The 21,384-nt window shown below is 31.4% G+C and overlaps 1 protein-coding gene across 6 annotated transcripts in view; it reads left to right on the forward strand.

Moving 5' to 3' along the window:
• Nucleotides 1-183: 183 nt before the first annotated feature.
• Nucleotides 184-21,384, forward strand: part of Xpd (general transcription and DNA repair factor IIH helicase subunit Xpd) — a 149,320-nt gene continuing 128,119 nt past the window's right edge. For 3 of the 6 annotated variants that reach the window (XM_085815930.1, XM_085815931.1, XM_085815935.1), the window contains exons 1-5: nt 194-550; nt 2,087-2,186; nt 10,774-10,851; nt 13,431-13,493; nt 15,097-15,210. In XM_085815930.1, coding sequence (XP_085672056.1) covers nt 546-550; nt 2,087-2,186; nt 10,774-10,851; nt 13,431-13,493; nt 15,097-15,210 — 360 coding nt within the window. In that variant the 5' untranslated portion in view covers nt 194-545. Of the gene's footprint in view, nt 551-2,086; nt 2,187-10,773; nt 10,852-13,430; nt 13,494-15,096; nt 15,211-21,384 lie in introns of all 6 variants that reach the window. The other 3 variants (XM_085815933.1, XM_085815932.1, XM_085815934.1) reach the window with 3 other exon arrangements.

Raw genomic sequence — 21,384 nt, forward strand, 5'->3', positions numbered from 1 at the left:
GGAAAAATTTACGGGAAAAAAATAACGCCAAATGCTCGCCAAGCTTTGTTGCCAACGGAGATATCAAAGGTACATATCCGGTGATGACGTAGAACACACTTCCGGGTTCCGATTTGCGGAATTCTGTAAAACTCCTGAATTTTGCATTTGCAGAAAGACTTAGCGGGTGCAAAACAAGACATCTGTCTACTTTGTCTGTCTGTCTGAATTTTGCATCAAATGAAACAATTTTTTTTGCTAATCTCCTAGGGCAAAATCTCTTCGCCCTATGAGTAGGAAGATATAGAGAGTGCAAAACAAGGCATCTGTCTCTCCTCTCCTCTTTCTCCCGGTAAACCAAGACGCATGAGAAGTTATGTACTCTCTCTATGATTTGCGTGATCGTAGAGCACACTATTAGTGTATGTTACGGATGTAGACTGTTTGGAATAAATTAATGTTTGAAATAATTTCGTAATTTTTAATTATTGTTTAATTCATAAACTTATTGAGCATTTCGTGTATCTTCATGTCATAAGAAGGGAATAGTAACATAACGCTTAGATATGAAGTATGTGCATAAAATTATGTTTTTTATATTTCTTTTGAAAAAATTTCCCATTTTTTTGTTGATATGTTTAGTGCTTAATATTTTTAACTATTGTAATTACATTTATTGTAAATTAGGGGAAAACAAAACTTAAATTCTGATGCGTATTAATAAAGTATGAAATCGTGATATTTTGGGACTTTGATTTTTCACAAATTTCCCTGATTTGAATGTTTGCCTTGAATATAATCGTAAGTAAATATGAAATTAGCAATAAATTGGGTACAAAATTAAGTTTCTATTCTTTTGTACTTCATACAGCTTGAAAAGCTCTGGTCAAAATATTTTTGTGGAAATCCATGTTACATTCAGATTATATTATTTTGATAGTTAAATAGTGTACTGTTTTACCATTAAGAACACTGCCTTTAAAAGATGCCAAAATCTTTTACCTAATTTGTTTGAGAATCGGTATTTAGTACTTAAAATTTTCAAAAGTGCATTTGGTGGCCTTTTTCTTTTGATCAATGCATTTAGTTACGTTTTTACTTTTTGTGCCATTGTTTCCAGAAGAAGTAAAGTCAGGCTCCAAATTAATTAATGTTGAAGATAATGTCCGCAGCTACCTGACAATCGTGGTTAATTCCTGTAACAGCTTAAAAAAAAAAGAAAAAAAAAAAAAAAACGCAGGGGAGATGAATAGCTTATATTATAAATAATGAAAAAATATTGTTAACAAACTGCTTCTACTTTAATCTTGGAAGCAAATTTATGTGATTGTCAAATTGAAATCAGTAATTAAAAAAAAAGTATGCACATTAAAAATGAAGACATTAAATTGTAAATGACCATAATAACATCTGCTTTCATTGCTCTTTATCTCGCATACTTTACTTTTAATATTCTTACTGGTTAATCTTTGGATTATGGTAACTTGGTTAAAATTTGGCGACCAACTCTGCTACAGCAACCTGCTAGTTATTTTTTTTTTGGACCCCATTTTGTTTTCACGAAGCAAAGGCATTTTTTTTTTTTACTCAACATTTTTTTTCTAACAATCTGGTAGCCAAATTACACTTATGCTAGAACTTTTATGGAACAAAAGTGCTTAATCATGACGAAGATTAGGTGCGAAATTGGGAGAAAGTGCAGAATCGCCCACTGCTTACCGTGTTTTTAAGAATTGCACATACACTGTATCCTTGTACATGTCGACCTATTTTCACTTAAAAAAAATCCCAGAATTGCACAAAAATGGCATTGTGCACACTCTTGACTTTATCCATGTACACTGTTAAAGTCCTAGCTAGTAACCTTTATCACCTTATAAAAATGTCGCCAAACTACCTGTTACCATATTCCAAAGATTAGCCTTATACTTTATTAGATACTTTTGTTTTCATGTCTATGGCTTGTGCTAGTAACTTTTCCATCATTCTGCAATAACCTTTTGTTTATTTAGATAGGCTCAAATAAACCCAAGTTTATATTGATATTAGGAAGATGTCAAAAGTATAATTTAATATTTTTGGGTCTAATTTTTGTCTTTCTATTTAGAGTGAATATAGATGGCCTTCTAGTGTACTTCCCATATGATTTCATATATCCTGAACAGTATTCGTACATGCTTGAATTGAAACGCAGTTTAGATGCTAAGGTAAAACTCATTGTGATGTACTTTTAACATTTCACTAAACTCTATGTATTAGCTGCTTTTTATTTTTTTATTATTATTTTATATTAAATATTTGGAACTACTGTTATATGCTCTCTCGAGTTGCCAAATTTCTCGCCAAGTATTTTTGGCTCCACGGTGCCATATTACTATCTAAATTTTTTGTCCACATTTCGAACTTTAAGCCTAAAATGTCTCCAAAAACGTGGTTTTCGCACATGCAAAAACCACGTTTTGAACACATTTAAGCTAAAAATCTGAAACAAAACTAAAAACATAAAGTTTCTAACCAAAATTATTTGACAAGAATCCATGTACGCAGCGATATGTTTTAACTTAAAAAAACATCTATGAATTGCACAATCCAAGCAGCGAAAGAATCTACTACCTTGCTTTAATAAATTAACATAATAACAATTTCAAAGAATACCAGGTTTAATCCTAGTATCCGGTGCACAAGGGGATTTGGCTACTTTTGGCGACTTTATGATGAACAGTAAACGGGACATATATGATGAGTAGTTAAACGAGTCATTTGGGTGTTGGCAATAATTTTCAAAGTCGCACCAAGGCTGCACAGTATACAGTCAAAAGTCGTTAATTCGGACACCCATAATCCGGAATGATCTATAATCCGGACCTCAAAGCTAAAATCTTTCTGCGCATGCGCTGCATTGACGCATGCGCATAGGCGTTTTACTCGTGCGCGCAAGACATTTACCACTGCGCATATGCGTCTGCGCAAGTGCAGAATACGTTTTCGCGTGCGCGTTTAATATATAACGGACGGTATAAGCTAAAATTATCTAATTATCTATTTCAATTAATGTTGATGATTGTGTTGTTCTTTAATCTTCGAATTGGATCCGACTTATTATTTTTTTGCAGACTGTAAGAGCAATTTTCTAAAAGTAAGCTTGAACTTTCGATTATGTCAAGTAGAATTTCCGATGCTGGAGCTCCCAAAGGATCTAGAAAACGAAAGTATGTTTCGATGTCCATCAAACAAAAAACGAATTGCTACAAAAAATGGATAAAGGCATATTCTTTGTTTATCTAACCGTTCCGAAATCTGTTTATCAATTTCACGCTGCTCTGCGCGGGGGGGGGATGTCGCGGCGCACAATGAACTGGAAGTTGATTTGTCAACACTATCGTTATCTTCAGGGCAGATGTTTTTATTTTATTCGGCTTATAATTCCTTACTAAATGTAGTATTTAATTTCGGTGTACTCCGTCTTTGATATGATTTAAATCAAATTCCTCGTCATTATAAATATCACGAATACAAATCAAATAGTTTTCTGGTTGCAATTTTCTAATTTCGGCTATGCGTAAGGTATGCTTTACGCATCCGCGCGTTGAAAGAAATGTTTAATAAAGTAAACAAATAAATATTAGGCTTCTTTTTTGGTAAATTTTGATACCCTTTAGATCATAATTGCTCATTATTTTATAAATTACGGTTTCATATTTTTAATTTTATAATTTCTGCATGCCATCTTACCAGATTTAAACTGATGATCTATAATCCGGAAAAATCGATAATCCGGAATCGCCGAAGTCCCGACGAGTCCGGATTAAAGACTTTTGACTTTACTAGGATTTTACCAAATACCATGCACACAGCATTCTGTTTCAACTTGAAAAAACATGTACGAATTGCACAATCTAGGCATTATGCACTAATCAACTAAAATAAATTTGAAGCAATTAAAAAAAATAATGACAGAAATTCATACTAAAATACTTCCTTTTGACTTCGTACAAGGAAGTAAAAACAATGAACATAACATTCTACAAAATAAGAATAAAATAAAATGCGCTTACCATGAATGAATGCCCTTTCGAACAGCAGAAATACCAATTTCATGCCACCACGTAATCACTATCATGTTTATATGATAGCCAGACGCACTATCCAGAAAATTCGTTCTATGGTTCACAAATAAATGCTCAAAACCTTCTTTTCCTAAATCCTTGTAAAATTTCCAGCAATCCGAAAAAATAGTTGTACAAGGCTCAATCCACTCTTTTTGTACAAGGCTCAATCCACTCTTTAATACTTCAGGTACTTTAATACTCTTTAATGCATCAGTATTTCTTTACTTCTGTCATGCACAGTCACTAAAAATAATCTCCCAGACCCTCTTGCAACCACATCTCTCATTGCAACATAGGCCTTTCAAAACATGCACGACATGAACCAACGAGCAATTAAACCAATCCAGCAAAGGAGTATTCAACGTCAAAAGGGTTGCCATACAACATGTAATTATGCCAAAAACCAGCGCAGAACACGTATCAACACATTTGATGATCTTAGGGCGCATATTAGAGTAGAGCCAAATATTTTTATGTTAAAATTTTATTATTGTTATTATTACTTTTGTGTATTAAATTAAAAGAATTCATATTAATTTTTGGTTGGTAATCTCTAATTTTTTTTCTGTTTTAAGACACTTTTGTATATTAAATTAAAAGAATTCATATTAATTTTTGATGTATGATGATCTGTAAAATTTTTGCCCTTGATTCAGAATACATTATGTGTAGTGATACAGTCAAAAGTCGATAATTCGGACACCCATAATCCGGAATGATCTATAATCCGCACCTCAAAGCTATAAAATTTCTGCGCATGCGGCGCTTTGACACATGCGCATAGGCGTTTACACGTGGACGTAAGACCTTTACGACTGCGCATGTGCGTGTGCGCAAGTGTAGAATACGTTTTCGTGTGCGCGTTTAATGTATAACGGACGGTATAAGCTAAAATTATCTATTTCAGTTAATGTTGATGATTGTGTTGTTGCTTAATCTTCGAATTGGATGCGGCTTATTATTTTTTGCAGACTGTAAGAGCAATTTTATAAAAGTAAACTTGAACTTTCAATTATGTCAAATAGAATTTCCGATGCTGGAGCTCCCAAAGGATCTACAAAACGAAAGTATGTTTCAATGTCCATCAAACAAAAAGTGGAATTGCTGCAAAAAATGGATAAAGACATGAAGAAGGTGACAGAGAGGTTAGTGAAAACGAAAAAATTTCGATTGACAAGTTAGTCTGTATTCTCGGCACAGCAATTACGGGACTTGAACAGCGGAACTTTGTAACTGAACAAGAAATTATGTCTGTGTATAGAATTAATTAGGCCCACCAGCGGCCGAGCGGTAAAGTCGCTGAACACTGGTAGTTCAGTCCGAGGTTCGATTCCCGCGAATGGGCTAGCTGCATGGGTGTTTTCGTGGTTTTACCCATGTGTAACGTGTATATGAGCCAGTTTCCCTTAGAAAGTCCTCCACGAAGGCGTCCCTCCCCTTAGGCAGATAGCCCTAGTGCGCTTTGCCATAATTAAATACACTATTGAATTATAGAATTAAAGAGAAAGTATTATCACATAAAACGAAGCAACTTAACTTAAACAACTTAAACAACGTGAAAGAAATGTTTAATAAAGTAAACAAATAAATATTAAGCTTTTTTTTGTAAATTTTGATACCTTTTAGATCATAATTGTTCTTCATTTCATAAATTACGGTTTCATATTTTAAATTTTAGAATTTCCGCATGCCATCTTACGAGATTAAACTGATGATCTATAATCCGGAATCGCCGAAGTCCCGACGAGTCCGGATTAACGACTTTTGACTGTATTTAGAATTTTAGAAGCAAAAATTATAAAAAGCAGTTATATCCTCACTTGGTTAAAGTTGACTTTAGGGTACGCCTTGTGTTATCGCGAAGTTCTTTCATTTATCACCAATTTGTTGTTTCATTTATGGTAACTTAAGTAGTTGAATGTTATAGAAACCCTATTATAATGTAATTGTTTGCATTATTCTGCGAAATTGTGAATCCTGTGATGTTTTTTAAAGGCTTTTGTGGTGCGTGTTCTTTAAGAAGTACATTGCTTGTTTCATTGTTTAGACGGTAGAATGCCAAATGCAGTAAGATTAATTTGAAGTTTCTGTATGATTTGGAATGAAAGGGGAAAAGTGCATTAATTGACTGGTGTGTAAATGAAGGTTTACTTAGTAGCCATTTTGCGGACAGTCCAGAATTATGTAGGATAGTTTTGACTCTTATTTTTGTGAATTTATGTGGCAAAACCGATATACGGATTCTAGTTTAGATAATTTTATTAAGTGTTTGGATGCTGTTGAGGAATTCTGTGTGCCACTGACTGAAGACGAAGGAATTTCTAAATATGGGTTAAGTGGATATTTGCTTTGTGTAGTGCTTAAATGCATAAAAGGTTTTACCTTTTTTATGTTATTTTATTGTTTGGTTTAAAATGTAGTTTATTGAGGTTATGTATTTTTTGTTTGCCTTTACTGTAGAACTGGGTGCTCCTTTGAGTTTTTAAGTGACAATATATCAATGTGTACATGGACAAACTCGAGGGAGTGCACAAAGCCTAGTTTGTGCAATTCTCTGATTTTTTTTTTTTTTTTAAGTGAAAATAGGTCGATGTGTACATGGATAAAGTCAAGCGAGTGCGCATTGCCATTTTTGTGCAATTCTGGGATGATTTTTTTCAAGTGAAAATGGGTTGATGTGTACCTGGATACCGAGTTTGTGCAATTCTTTGTCTTGATATTTTGGCTTTGTGTAGTGCCGATTTTTGATGCAAAAGTCGTCGCTACGCAAGCCAAAATAACAAGTCAAAGAATTGCACAAACTCGTCATCCATGTACCACTAAAAATCACCAAGGGGTACCCTTAAATATACTTTTACCTTCTCACTTATATTAGAACTCTGGATCTTCTGATTTCCAGGTAGACATGCTACCACTTGCACCATGATAGCACATGGTGTGGAAGGCAAAAATTCTTTCTATTCTTCCTTTTTAAATGGTAACTGGGAAGAGGTGAAAAAATCCACTTAACTGAACTCAGGTGGTGATGAAGTTTTGCCCATCATATTTTAATCAAGTGCACTGTAGGGCTAGAGTTTTTTTTTTTTTTTTTTTTTTTTTAACCAGGAAACATGAAAAATTGGCTGTGGTCAGCAGGATTCAAACTCTGGTTCTTTAAATTGCCAACAGATACGCTGCTACTTAAGATGAAATTGTTAAAATTTCAGAGAAGTTAAACAGAATGTGTTATGATCAGTATTGACATAATGTATACTAATATAATAAGTTGACCAGTACCTGTATATAGTGAGGAGCAGAGTTGAAGAGTCTTTAAATGGCATTTTGGGGTACTGCAATATAGGCAGCAGTAATTTGTTGCTAGAATTCATCTACTTAGCTGCTGGTGATCTTTGTCATAACAGTACATGCAAATTATTACAGATCAGATGTGTTAAATTAGAAAAATCTCTGGTGAACATTCTGGCTAAGGCAAAACTATAGGTGTCTGTACATTAAGAAAACATCAGACATTGAACAAAACATAATCACGTAATAGTGTTCTGTGGGAAGTTTTCCATAAGTTGCTTCTGAATATCTGAGATGACCGTAGGCTTTAACATGTTTGTAATATTATGACTATTCAGAGTGCCAGATAGGTAGATCAAAGATTAGCTGAATTTGTAACTGGTATGATGATACATTAGGCAAGATTTAAGTGAGTACTTCCTATGGTTGCACCAACAGTGGTGTACCTGGGGGGCAAGGGAGAATCTGTTCACGGGTGCAGCATCCAGGGAGTATTTTATTACCTATCCCTATTATATTAACAAGAGTGGACACAAAATCTTCAGTTATCTCTGGTTTCTGAAAACACTAACTACATCTCTGGACACCATATGCACACACATTCAACATGATGTTGCATGCAGAAAAAGATTCTTCTGAGAAGACTGTGTTCTTCATGTTCATCATTCAGTATTTTTTTGTAGCTATAGATGCCAGTGTTGTTCCTTTAAAGCTAAGCAAAGTAATGATTATTGTGAAAAGTCCACAAGCCCCTTGATAATGTTTCACCCTATGTGCAGACATCTTTTGCTATGTCATATATTATAGTTCCTCTTCTAAGACATAGAATGTGGCTGTATGATCCATAGTGTTATTTACACAAGATGTCTATCCTTTCAGGCATTGAGGTCATTATGAGCCTGTATGCTGTTCTGTTTATCCTACCAGCAGCTACTGCTTTCATATTCATTTGATTGTGATCAAATTTTGACCAGTGTGAGCGATAGTTCAACAGTTTGGTAAAGTCATACTGTTGTCCATAGTAATGATATTCAATAAAATTTGAATATATACTGTTGTATGTTCCATCAAGCTTTACTGTTTACTTTTAATTAAATGAGAAGGAAATATGATTCTTCATCTTCTCACCTTCTCTTATATCATCTTCTCGCCTTAATAAATTCATCATCCATCTTCTCGCCTTCTCTGTATACTGTTTACTTTTAGTCAAATAAGAAGGACATACAATTCTCCATGGTAAACACATCTTCTCCCCCCTCTTTTGTTCACTGATTCTAGATGGTGTACAGGGCTGAAAATTTGTCCTATATTACATGTCAATTTGACCATTTTGCTTCCTATATGTTACTGCAGATTTAATGGTTATCACATTATATTCCTATAAACTTAATAAATTAGGGCTGAACATTTATATATCAATCTGTGATCTGTATAATCGAATAGGAATTAATTTGAACATGAGAATTATAATATTTAGCACCTTTGTTGTTGTATGACGTAAATTAATCTTAAATATGTTTTAACATCAGAACATAAATAAGGACTAAATTATATCAAAGCTCTTAAGATTAATACCAGAGTTTGGGATTTCTATTGAGTATTCGGTTAATATTCCCTAACCAGGGTGAGTGCCAAACTTGGCAAGAGTTTTTTTATTTGGTGCGATTTTGATTTTATTGTGGTTTCCGACTATATGTTTTCTTGTGGCAAACCTAGAGCTTTATTTCAATGAGTGCGAGTTTGGTGTAGCCAGAAGATTTTTTTTTAAAAATTTAATTTTGAAATACTGTGTTTGTTTTTAAAAGTTTTACTGTTTAATATTTGCAGTAGGTTAAGCTGTTGGTGGTGGGAGAATGTTGGATTTCAGATGACATGAAGTTTATAATTTATGAATGTTTTCATCTAGTTTTATTTAGTTAATGTTTTCCTGGTCAGTTAATTGTTTTTTTTTAAAGTTTTGTTTCTTACATGTGGCAATCGAAAGATGTGGAGTATTTAAAGTTTTGAAGGAAAGTTGTTTAGTGTCTTGAATTCCACGACAATAGTAACTTATATTTTTTGCGAGTTTATGATGCATCCGTTGTTAGTGAATTTGAATATATTTACTTGGTTAACAATTTTGGAGTCCGAGGAAAGTGTTATACAATTTATTATTTTATTATTCATTATTAAGTTTAACATGAATTACATATTTTCAAAGCCAAATTTTCAATTTCATGGCTATGCTTTTACTTACAAAGCTGATGGACCTTTCTCATTTAGTATTTTATCATGTTATATTATTATTCTGTTTACATAACATAACACCATTTCACTACTGCAAAACTTAAAAGTTACTGTTCTGATTATGTTTAAAAATCACATCTTAGTGGTTTCATTGCCGTCAAAAATTTTGAAGGCCAAAATAGTTTGGTGCCATCTTACCCCGCTTCTGGAATATTAGCCGAATATTCAGACAAAATTGATTTGTATTAGCTATAGGAATTTCCTGCTATTAGTAGTCCATTCAGCTGCTGGAAAAAGAATTTGATGTCATTTTACTGCTATTAGAATTTAACCATGTATTCTTATGCCAAAGGATAATGTATCAAAACAAATCACGTAGGATGCACATCAATTTAAAAATTATGATACCGAAGCAAGAATAGGAAATGTGTCTGTAGATTAAAAAAGGAGAGAAGTTGTTTTGCTTTAATTACAAATCGGAAATACTTGTAAATGAAATTCATTATTTTCTAAAAAGCACTGAATAGTAGAGATTAATATTTATATATTTTAAGAATTTTTAAATACATTTTTCATTTATTTAATCATTACAGATTAAAAATCATCAGTTCATAATTTTTTACTTTCATAGACTATTCAGTAATTTTTTCTCATCTCTACTTTTTTGGTTTTTTCCAGTGTAAACTAATTAAGTTTTAAAACCAGATTATAATAATAATGTATGTATTAGTTTATTAATGGTAGAGATCTTATTCTGATCAGTATATTTGAAATTTATATTTTTCAAAAGTAATTATAGTAGCAGAAAATTTGGCTTTGAAAATACAATCTTTGGTATTGATCTGCATTAAATGCTAACAGTCGACTAATATAACTTAGCATTGCTCAGAGAGAGCATTTGTGTTTATCTCTTTAAAGTAAAAAATCGGTATTATGATGGCTAAGGAACTAATGTAAAACTAAACAGATGAATGGGGGGGGGAGAAGGATGTAGTACCATTTTGGATTTAAGCTAACGAAGCTGACAAGTTGTTCATAAAAACTACAGTTGTATTATTTATTAATTTTGGATATTTCAACTATGTCAGTTTATTTTTTAAATTATTATTGTATTTGTAATAGTTATGATTCAAAATGCTGTTGTATTTTTTATGACGAGTTTTATTTTGTATAGGGTCATGGACTACTGGAAATGCCTTCAGGTACAGGCAAAACTCTCTCCTTATTGTCTCTGATTGTAGCTTATCATAAGGTACTATATTTTGATGTTCTGAATTAAGAAAAACAAACTATATATGCATTTTGAGTTAATCTAATGAATTCTGGTATTTTTCTGATTATCTGCAAACTCTTTGGTCACCAAAGTCACCAACTCTTTGGTAATTAAATTTTTTCACCGAGCTAATAGGTGAAAGGCAAAAGCCATTTAAAAAATGTAACCACACTGGAATTCCAATGAATCAGTGCAAAAAGCAACGACTCTATAAAATTAAGAAAGCAAGAAACATCCATAATAAAACACACCTTTTTCAAGAAATCCTTTTGTAATTTTTTTTTTTTCACTTTCATTTTTCCCATGTACGCAATGATCTGTTTTTCTGGGGAAGGGGAAACGGAAACTTGCACAAATTTGTCATCATGTCCAGATTTTAATCCATAAAATTTGATTGACTTCATACAGTTTCATGGAATTTGAAGATTTGCAATCGTACAACTTCATGGAATTCGAATTTTTCCATTCTCTGCTTTTGAGCAAAGTATTATATTTCTGAAGAGATGTAATGTTTTCTGTTTCATCAGTTAGCAAACTGTACAGTCTCATTACAATTCGTTGCACGAAAAATACGGTGCTTTGCAAAAACAAACAATATTTAGATAAATGCCTGTTAAATTTGAAGGTGGAAATCTGTGCTCATCTACTGCATTAACGAACATACCTCGGTTACCACGTAAATATATTTTAGTAACATCGTGGGTTACCTATTTTTGTAATATAGTGAATAGCCTCTTATAGCAACATAGTCTTGTGAAAATTTTTCAGGTAGTGAAGATGATCAGAAAGAATCTGAATTCTTATTATGTAATTAGTTTTAGTGCAATCAGTTCAAATAGTTAATGAATAATTTTTCATTACATTTTCAACTAGTCATATGTATTTTCAGTTCATCTATAATTTAGTTGTGTATTTGATTTTAAAATTTATGCTGGTCATATGTACTATCCCAACGCTGACTTCTTTAAAGCTAAGATTCAAAACATTTTTCATTCAATCTTACTTTTTGTAATTTTATTTTATAATTTTGTATTTATTTTTCTTTTATATTTATTTTTCTTTTATATTTATTTCTTATTCTGTTATCTTTCTCATTTCATCTTTCTGTACATGTTCTAATTTTGGGATTAAATCTGTTGAGCTGCAGTACTCATACATAGAAAGTACGAAGTTGCAGTGTTAGACATTGCTGTTATCTTGGATTCCAATAATTCAAGGAAGAGATATGAAGAAAACTCAAGAAACCAGAATTTTTAGGAATCATAGGAAAGATTTCAATTTTTAAAAAGCAATTTAGCACTTTTTCTTTTTTTTCTTTCTGTGTGCTACACTATGAATATTTCCTGGTTGATTTTCTCTAGGAACAGATGCATAATTTACTTTAAAAAGGTTAACTGTTTTGTGTTGCATTTACTAGAAACTTATGATATACAATCTTTTTTGAGCTATTTCTAAAATTGTGGCAGATTCATATGCTATAGTATTACTTTAATAATACCTAACTTTTACTAACAATGTAACAATTATGGAGCTAAAATTAAAAAAATACTTTACAAATGATATACTTTTTGGTATAAAAATGTAAATATTGCACTGATGTTATTGTGAAAATGATGTACTTTTATTATTAAATAGAAATATTCATAGTATTTATAAAAATTAAAAAAACTCAAAAAGGTATTTTGTAAAAAATTTGCAATTTTGAATTTTATATAGATTTAAAAAACATGATTCATATAATCTAGTTTTTACAATGCAATTTTAATATACCTAATATAAAGTAGTTCACATGTTTTGTTTCAGTTGTATTAATTTACAAGAGTATATGATTGAATGGGTTCATATAAAAGAAATTAAAAAAAGAGTAGTGCAGTGCTGTTGTTTGTTATGCGAGAAAGTTTACTACCCCCTTTTTTCTCATTTATTTTTAATCCAAAATCTAATTAATTTTATTCAGATGGTTTTTATTGATTCAGATTGTATAGTAGAAATGAATTACCTGCTAGATATCAATACTTTAAGTGGTTAAGTTCTGTTTATTTTTCAGAATGTAGAGAAAATTATTAAAAGAAATATTTTTAAATGATTTGGTACTTATATATTAGAATAGCCATTTTAACAGAAGTGACTCAGTTTTCAGAATGTGAAAAATTCTGGTAACCATGACCATAATAATTTTTAAGCTTTAAGTAGGAATGTCTTTTGTAAAATTTAAAAATTCCATTTATATTTTTCTCCCAATTTCATTATCTTTTTTTTTTTTTTTTTAAGATATATTTTGTTTTTACATGTTGACTACTACTACTGTCTATAAAGTTTGTTATTTGTGTGCCATGAATGAGTATACATATTCATGGCATGGAAATTTTATAAATTGAAAAAATGGGTAGCATTCAGCAGGCTAAACTTGGTTAATATATATAAAAGTTGGAATGTATCACGTATTTCCTGCTCTTGTCCCTCCTTGTTTGAGCAAGATGGACAGGAGCATTGTTAATGTGCCTTTACGTCTTAATAGTTTAGACAGTAATAGTTTTATTATTATTATTTAATTTTAGGCATATCCATCTGAAGTGAGTAAGTTGGTATACTGCTCTCGAACCATTCCTGAAATTGAGAAGGTATGTATTTGAATTTTTAAAAATGAAATAGCTTTTCCTCTAGCTTTTCAAGTAAAACAGCCAATTTTGACCTTATAGACCAGTCATTCTTATAGAAGGCAATGTTACCATCTTGGGGCTGTTTTGATATCTTGGGAATATAAGCATCAAAGGAATAAGCTGGGGAGTTTTAGTTCAGAGGGATAAGAGAATTAGTAATAATTTTAAATATGATTCTCTTCTTCAGAACTTGGCAGAATTGCACAGAAAAAGTGACACATGCACAAAATTGAATTTATATCTGTATCTTAGAGAGCCCATTTCATTGTAATAAAGGTTAAAGATATATTGTAATAGGAGAGCAAAATAAAGTATCAACTTGGAACTTTCTGTAAAGTTCAAGGAATAATAAAATTTTTGTGGGCAAAGCATTTCATTTGTACCAAGTTATCATAAAGTTATGGAATTTTATGAGGAAAAGGCATTATTGCAATAACTGTAGTTAAGTTATGTTAGCAACTGGAAAATGTTCCAGTTGCAAACATCACTTGACTGGTTGCATAGACGTGACTGAGGTTGACTGGACTAGCCTCTGATGCTGATTATATTATATCATTATTATGGTTATATAAATATGTAGCTTTTATCATACCACAGTAATATATTATGCTATTTATCATTTATATTAGTGACTTCTTTTATAAAGAAATACTAGTTGATTGTTAAATTAGTCAATCTTTAGCCACAGTTTACACATAGAAAAATCATAGGTTGTGTGACTGAAAAGAGATAAAAGCTTATTAAAAGGGCAGGTTATCTTTAAAATTATGGTGTTTTTTTATTACCATTCTTTATAACATTGTTACAGGCCTTGTAGAAAATTAGATGTATGTTCAGAAATTATATTAAAAATTTAACAATTTTTCATTTTTTCATTACCTAAAATTCAAAGTATCAATATAAAGAAAATTAGGTTTTTATTCATATTGATAGTTTGATATATGAAACAGATGGTCTTTGTTCATTTATGAATATCACTAATTGAATTTTGTCCTGTGTTATAAAAATATGTAGTAAAATTTCTTATGGAGCCAACTCTTAAGGTGACTGTTGCCTCTGAAAGCACAAATAGAAAGCAGTGCTGAACACTACTGGTAGTCATGCTTAATCAAATTAAAAATGCTATTTAAAATATTTTTGATTACATAACTGTGTGAAAACCATTGTAATATTTTTTGTAAAATTATGTAATTTTAATTTCCACATCTTTCCAAATTATTGCTTATTTATTTAAATTATCTTAAATGTCTTATATATTTCATGCTTAAGGTATTTAATATTAATTAGATTGTATTTTTCATGTATAATTGAGTTATAATTGATGTTTGCTGAATGTAAAAAAATTAGTAGAGTAGTTGATGGATAATTAAGACACAATAGCACATCAAACAAGTATTAATTTAGAAGTCAAACAACAAAAATCAGCATAATTTGAAAATATAACGCTGATTTTTGTTGTTTGACTTCTAAATTAATGGTTGATGGATATTTATATATTTGTTATATTCATCTGTAGACAATAAAATTTCATTTAATTAGCTATATATTTAATTCTGTCTCTTAGGTACTTGAAGAGCTTCGCCGCTTGCTTACATACGTTGAAAATGAAACTGGCCAAGTGAATAGAATTGTTGGACTGTGTCTTAGCTCAAGGAAGAATTTATGTTGCCACCCAGAGGTAAACTTGAAATAGTATTTATTATATATGGTTTTTATTGCATAAATTTAAATACTTTCTCAGTGAACTTCAATTCTAGGCAAACTATAGAAACAACAGACAAAACCAACCCAAATTTACAAAACAAAACAGAAAAAATAAAGAAAAATAAAACACTTGTTCCTTCAAAATAAATACCATAAATACCTTTTTTTTTTTCAATGAGGGGGAAATGAACTTTATCTCTTAGTTATTTGAAAGCATCACAGAAAAAAAGACTGAATTCAATTCAGGTGGGAAAAAAATTATCAGTTCTATCATTATTGCAGACTTTGGTCTCTTTGCTTTTGAGAAATTTTGACATTGTAAGGCATGTTTTGTGTCTCAAGGCCATAATTGTGTATCAAAAATCTTGTCATGTGTGATAATCTTGGACACAAAGGTGATGAAAACATGGCTTAATAAACTAAATGCCATTCTGCCGTAAATATGCAATAAACATTATATGCTTAAATTGGTTACTAGGATTGCTTGAATTGACTTAACCCTTTGCAATCATAATAAATTTATACATAGTGTAAATGTTTTTTTTAATGTATTATTATGATTGGCAACAACAGAGTTTTTTTTTTTTATTTATTTATTTATTTATTTATTTTTATAGAATGGTAATGTTTGATGGCAGTGTTTCTGAATAAAGCAAGTATCTAACAATTAGAATGGGAATGTTTGACGGAAATGTTTTTAAATAAAGGAAGTAATTGCTAGCATTTTCAGAAGTGGGATTAACTAGAATTATTACCTAGGATTTAACAACATATTGCCTTAATGTAAGTTAAGCCTAAACTGAATGCGGAAGCTCGCCAAAACTGAAGGTAGAAAGGTAAATGCATCTATAAAGTGTTTATGCTGTGTTTAAGTATTAAATGGTATTTAAAAGTATTAAAAGTATAATTTTTGTATTATTATTTGAAAATTGAAGTCTAAGATGGCTTATTTGGCAAGGGGCAAGAAATGTGACTTAAAAAAAACTTGCCTTGGAACTTGATGTAGATGTCCCTTCTGATATTAAGGATATTATGCTTAAGGGATACTATTTTGAATAGTAAGAACTACAACGAAGACTTTGCTAAACAAATGCTAGATAGAATTATAAATGATCATTTAGACAGGTAAAAGTTAGAAATTTTAGAAAAAGATAAGCAAAGAGCATTTAAAATGGAAATTTTAGAAAGAGATAAGCAAAGAACATTTCAACTTGAAAAATTGAAAATAGAAGCGGAAATCAGAAGTAGTAATGTTAATGATTCTGTTCTTTCTAATGTTAATAGAAGTAATATTTGTGATATGAGTAAATTAATGCATAAATATGATTTGAATAAAGGTGATATAAGTTTTTATTTAGTCTTGAGAGACAGGCACAGCAAATTGGGTTAGAAGAATATAATTGGGTTTCTCAGCTGTTGGGTCAATTGCCTTATGAATAACTCAATTAATTGCCTGTGAATCAGAAGTAAAAGTTAACAACTGTTATTGAGAAAATTTAAGTTAAGCCCTGAACAGTTTCAGCAAAAGTTCGTTGATCATATTAAAACGTTACGTATTACGTGGAGAGACTTCACGTTTGAATTAAAAAATTATTTTGAAGAGTGGCTTGCTGGATTAAATGTAACAGATTTTGACTCTTTAAAACAACTTATTATTATGGATCAATTAAAGAAAAGGGTCCCAGCTGCTATACAAGATCATTTCATTGATGATTGGTCTAAATTCATTAATCCTGAAGAGTTAGCTGAAAAACTAGATGAATGTGAAAATATTCGGACTGGGATAAAAGTACTTCAAATAGAAAACAAAACTTTTAGGCATAATCCTAAGCCTAAATTTGGTTCTAAATTTTCTGAGGGATCCTATAATCAGTATTCAAGATCCAGAAATGTTAACGATTCTATGCAGACAGATGGTAATTTCAAAGTGAGTTTTAAAAACGATTTTGATAATAAATACAATTTTAGAGATAAATTTTATAAAATAGATTATAGGAAAAGGGAATATATTTCTAGTATCCGCAATGAAAAGGGTGAGCCGAAATGCTTCAATTGTAATGATTATGGACATATGGCAATGGATTTTTCTCAACCTAAAAAAGAAATTATTTGCAGGAAATGTAATAAAAAGGGTCATACTTTTAAAAAGTGTACATCTAAGAGTTCAGACTTGACAAATGTTAAAAATCATTTATCTGTGAACCAGAATTCAGGTGTTTCACCAACTGTATATTTAAAGTATGCTTGCATCAGTAATGGAGAAGAAATTACTGCAATCATAGATACGGGTTCTAGTTCGTGTTTATTGAAACAGTTTGTGGCTAAGAAACTGAATCTCATTATAAAACCTGATATAAAGAATTGTTTGGCTTTGGAAACCTGAGTAAACCAGCCGCTAGAACATTGGGAAAAGTAACTGTTAATTTAGAGATTGATAATGTGGAAGGAAAGGACATTACGGTTCTAATTGTAAGAGATGCAACACAACCATGCGACTTATTAGTTGGTCGAACATGGATTGATTTACACATATTGCATATGTCAAGATAGGTAATACCTTGCACATACGCTATGCTAATTTTTGTTCATTTTCACAGTTGCAAAATGATATCAACACTCTGCAAATTAAACTGAGGGCTTCCCAAGAAACTGAAATCGAAAGTAGTACGGTTAATTTCAAGTAAGTTAAAACTGATGAAGTAAATAATGGTTATATTGTAATAATTGGATTGGAAGATGAGTTGGGCTCATTATTGGAAGTAATACAGGGAGAAACAGTGATACCAGTCACTAACTACAGCGATCGAAAATTACTTTTGAAAGAGAATCAATGTATCGGTAGAGCGGAAGTAGCAGAATTATTTGAATCAAGTCCAAATCAGAAAACTGAAAATTCAAATCAAAAGGAAATAATGGTAGTAAATGAAATTAAGAAGTTTAAGAGACCGATTACTGTAGAAAAAATTAAAGTTAATAACAGTATTATGCCAGAGAGAAAACAGGGAATTTTATATTTAATAAATGAGTATCGAGATTGTTTTGGAAGAAATGGCAGAATTAGGGTGTACAAACTTAACAAAAATAGATATTAAAGAAACTGAAGGGAGTAAGCCTATCTGCATGAAGTCGTATAAAATCAATGCCGAGGAGCGTGCTTCTATAAAGAAGATAATAAATGAATGGAAGAAATATGGAATTGTTCCTGAAACAAGATCTCTGTATGCTAGTTCAGTTTTACTCGTAAGGAAAAAGACAGGTGAACTACGATTAGTGGTAGATTATAGAAAGCTGAATTTGCAAACTGTTAAAGATAAATTTCCACTCCTTAGGATAGATGATCTTCTTAAATGTCTTAGTGAATGTAAAGTTTTCACTACATTCGATATAGCTCATGGGTATTTACAGATTCCTTTAACTGAAGAAGCGAAACTGAAAATAGCTTTCATCACTCCAGATGATACTGGTCAACTTGAACATATGATCTTTAGGTTAGCTAATGCTCCTGGAAAATTTCAGAGACTTATGAATCAAGTTTTAGGTCCATTGCTTAATAAAAAAAGTATTGTGCTATTTGGACAACATATTAATTCCGGCTAAATCTTGGGAAGAAATGATGGGAAAACTTAGAAAAGTGTTTGATAGATTGAGAGAAGCAAAGCTAACATTGAAACTGACAAAATGAGAATTTGGAAAAGATGAAGTTTAGTATTTGGGATTTCTAATAAAATCGAATGGTATGCAATCTGGACCAAGAAAAGTATGAGCCATAGTAAACTTTCCTAAATCAATCAGTGAACATGAAGTTAAACAATTTTTAGGTCTTACAAGTTTCTTTAGAAGGTTTGTACTGAAATATGTAGAGAAAGCTGAGCCGTTAGCCAGACTCACAAGGAAGTATAAAACATTTCATTGGAATGAAGATCAGCAAGAAGCATTCAGTACTTTAAAAGACCATTTAACTAATTAACCAGTACTAGCGTTATATAATCTGGAAGCAAAGACCGAAGTGCACACAGATGCGAGCAGCAAAGGGCTGGCAGGAATGCTGTTGCAAAAAAAGTGAAGTTAAAAAGTGGCATTTAGTTTATTGTGTAAGTAAAGAAACAACAGAAGCAGAAAAGAATTATCATTCAAGCAAATTAGAATTAACCTTTTGAGGCCGGGGCTTTGGTAGCAGTAAAAGCTACCAAAAGACGGGAAATCAAAGACGGATTGATGAGGATGATTACAGATGAAGACACAAATGAATGGGAGAATCCAGTAATTTTACAGAACGAAGCTAGAAAAAGAATTGAAGATATGCAGATGAAAATGAAAGCAAATTATGACAAAAAGAAAAGCAATTCTTTAACATTCGAACGAGGAGAAATAGTAGTTATGAGAAGAGTACCTAAATCAACTGGAGAATCAACCAAAACACAATAAAAGTATCGAGGACCTTTGGTAGTTACAGAAGCTTTGCCAAATGACACCTATAGAGTGATTCAATTAGAAGAGAAGGTGAAAGGACGTTTCTTTAGTACGACAGCTCATGTGAGCCAATTAAAGTCATGGCAGTGTCAAGCTGAATCAAAGGAGGACGATGATGATGGTGATGACATTGGTGTTGCTGGGGATAACGATAACATCATGCCACATATTACTAAAACTAGGACACGGAAAAAGAATAGAAAATGATGGTGAATCTATATGACAGTTAAAGACTTTTGAACTATAAACTTTAATATTACAAATTAAATTTTTTAAGTACAAGCTCTTAATGTTCCAAGGTCGGAACAAAGTCAGAATGCCCAAATGTAAATTTTTTTTTTTTTTTTTAATGTATTTTCCCGATTGGCAACAAAAAGGTTTTTTTTTTTTTTTTTTTTTTTTTTTTTTTTAACGATAATGTTTGGCAGTAATGTTTCTGAATAAAGCAAGTATCTAAGAATTAATGTTTGAATGGTAGTGTTTGGTGTTTGACACAAATGTTTTTGAATAAAGGAAGTAATTGCTAACAATAGGTATCATGCTGGTTGCAGTTAAATTTTGTTGACTGAATAGTAATATGTAAGATTATGAAGTTTGCTCACTTAACGTAAGATAAGTATGGTTCTTTGCTGTGATGGCTGAGTCAGCTCCATAACATCAGTGGAGCTTGACTTATAGCTAAAACCATAGTCAGGCTTAGAAATGTCCATCACAGAGGATTGAAAATTGACAGAGAAGGTTGGAAAACCTACAGAAACTGTGAGAACTGTCCGGACACAAAATTGAAAACTGCACGCATTTTTGATTGTCCAGCCATCCTTACTGAATTGTTAAAATTGGGATCTTGTTTAAGAGACTGAACCTCTATGATGATAACATTTTGCAAATTGCCAGGGCTGTCATTATCGGTAGTGACACTATTTGAATAGGCATGGCAAGCCGTGACAAAAACTACAACAAATACTTTATTGCACAATATATTCTTCAGTATTTGGATTATGAAGCATCTAAAGAATCTTAGAGGTGTATTCTCCAAGTAACTCACAAAATATAATACATTATTAATTTGTACTTTTTATTTTTGGTTTGTGATAGAAATTACATGTTACCACTACCATGCATTTATAGTAAGAAATGTGCTGAAACCAGTTTAATACCAACAATGCATTAAAACTGAATTAATAGTGAATTAACAAATATTGCAATCATGTGTATTTCTGTTGAATAGTACTTACTTCTGTGATTTCTTTTTAATGAGTGTAGTCACATAAATGGTAAATTAAATTATTTCAGTTGAAAAGCTCAAGTAAGTAATTTGACTTAGTTTTTTAAATTTGATTTGTTTTAAACAGTGGTAAGTATTCAGGTGTTAACTGACATGACTTTTACTTCCTTGTACAAAGTAAAGGAAGTTTTGTAATAAAAAAAATTTCCAGGTTTCGCATTTCAACGAAAATATCTATTTTCACCACTATCGAATGCAATTTAACCCTTTCGCCGTCCTCTCCTGTCTGCGAAAATTTCTCCCCAGTGGCTCTCTGATTTTTGCAACGTGTAATGTTGTTTCCTCTGTACATCATAACTTTCCATATATAACTTTTGTAGTGGATGAATGTCAATGAATATTAAGTAAAATTATAAGGAAATAAAGTATAATGGAAAAGTATTAATATCTATT

This window comes from Stegodyphus dumicola, chromosome 4, assembly GCF_044657685.1.
Source record: "Stegodyphus dumicola isolate Sdum_Otavi_A_Nest chromosome 4, ASM4465768v1".
Classification (NCBI taxonomy): Eukaryota; Metazoa; Arthropoda; class Arachnida; order Araneae; family Eresidae; genus Stegodyphus; species Stegodyphus dumicola.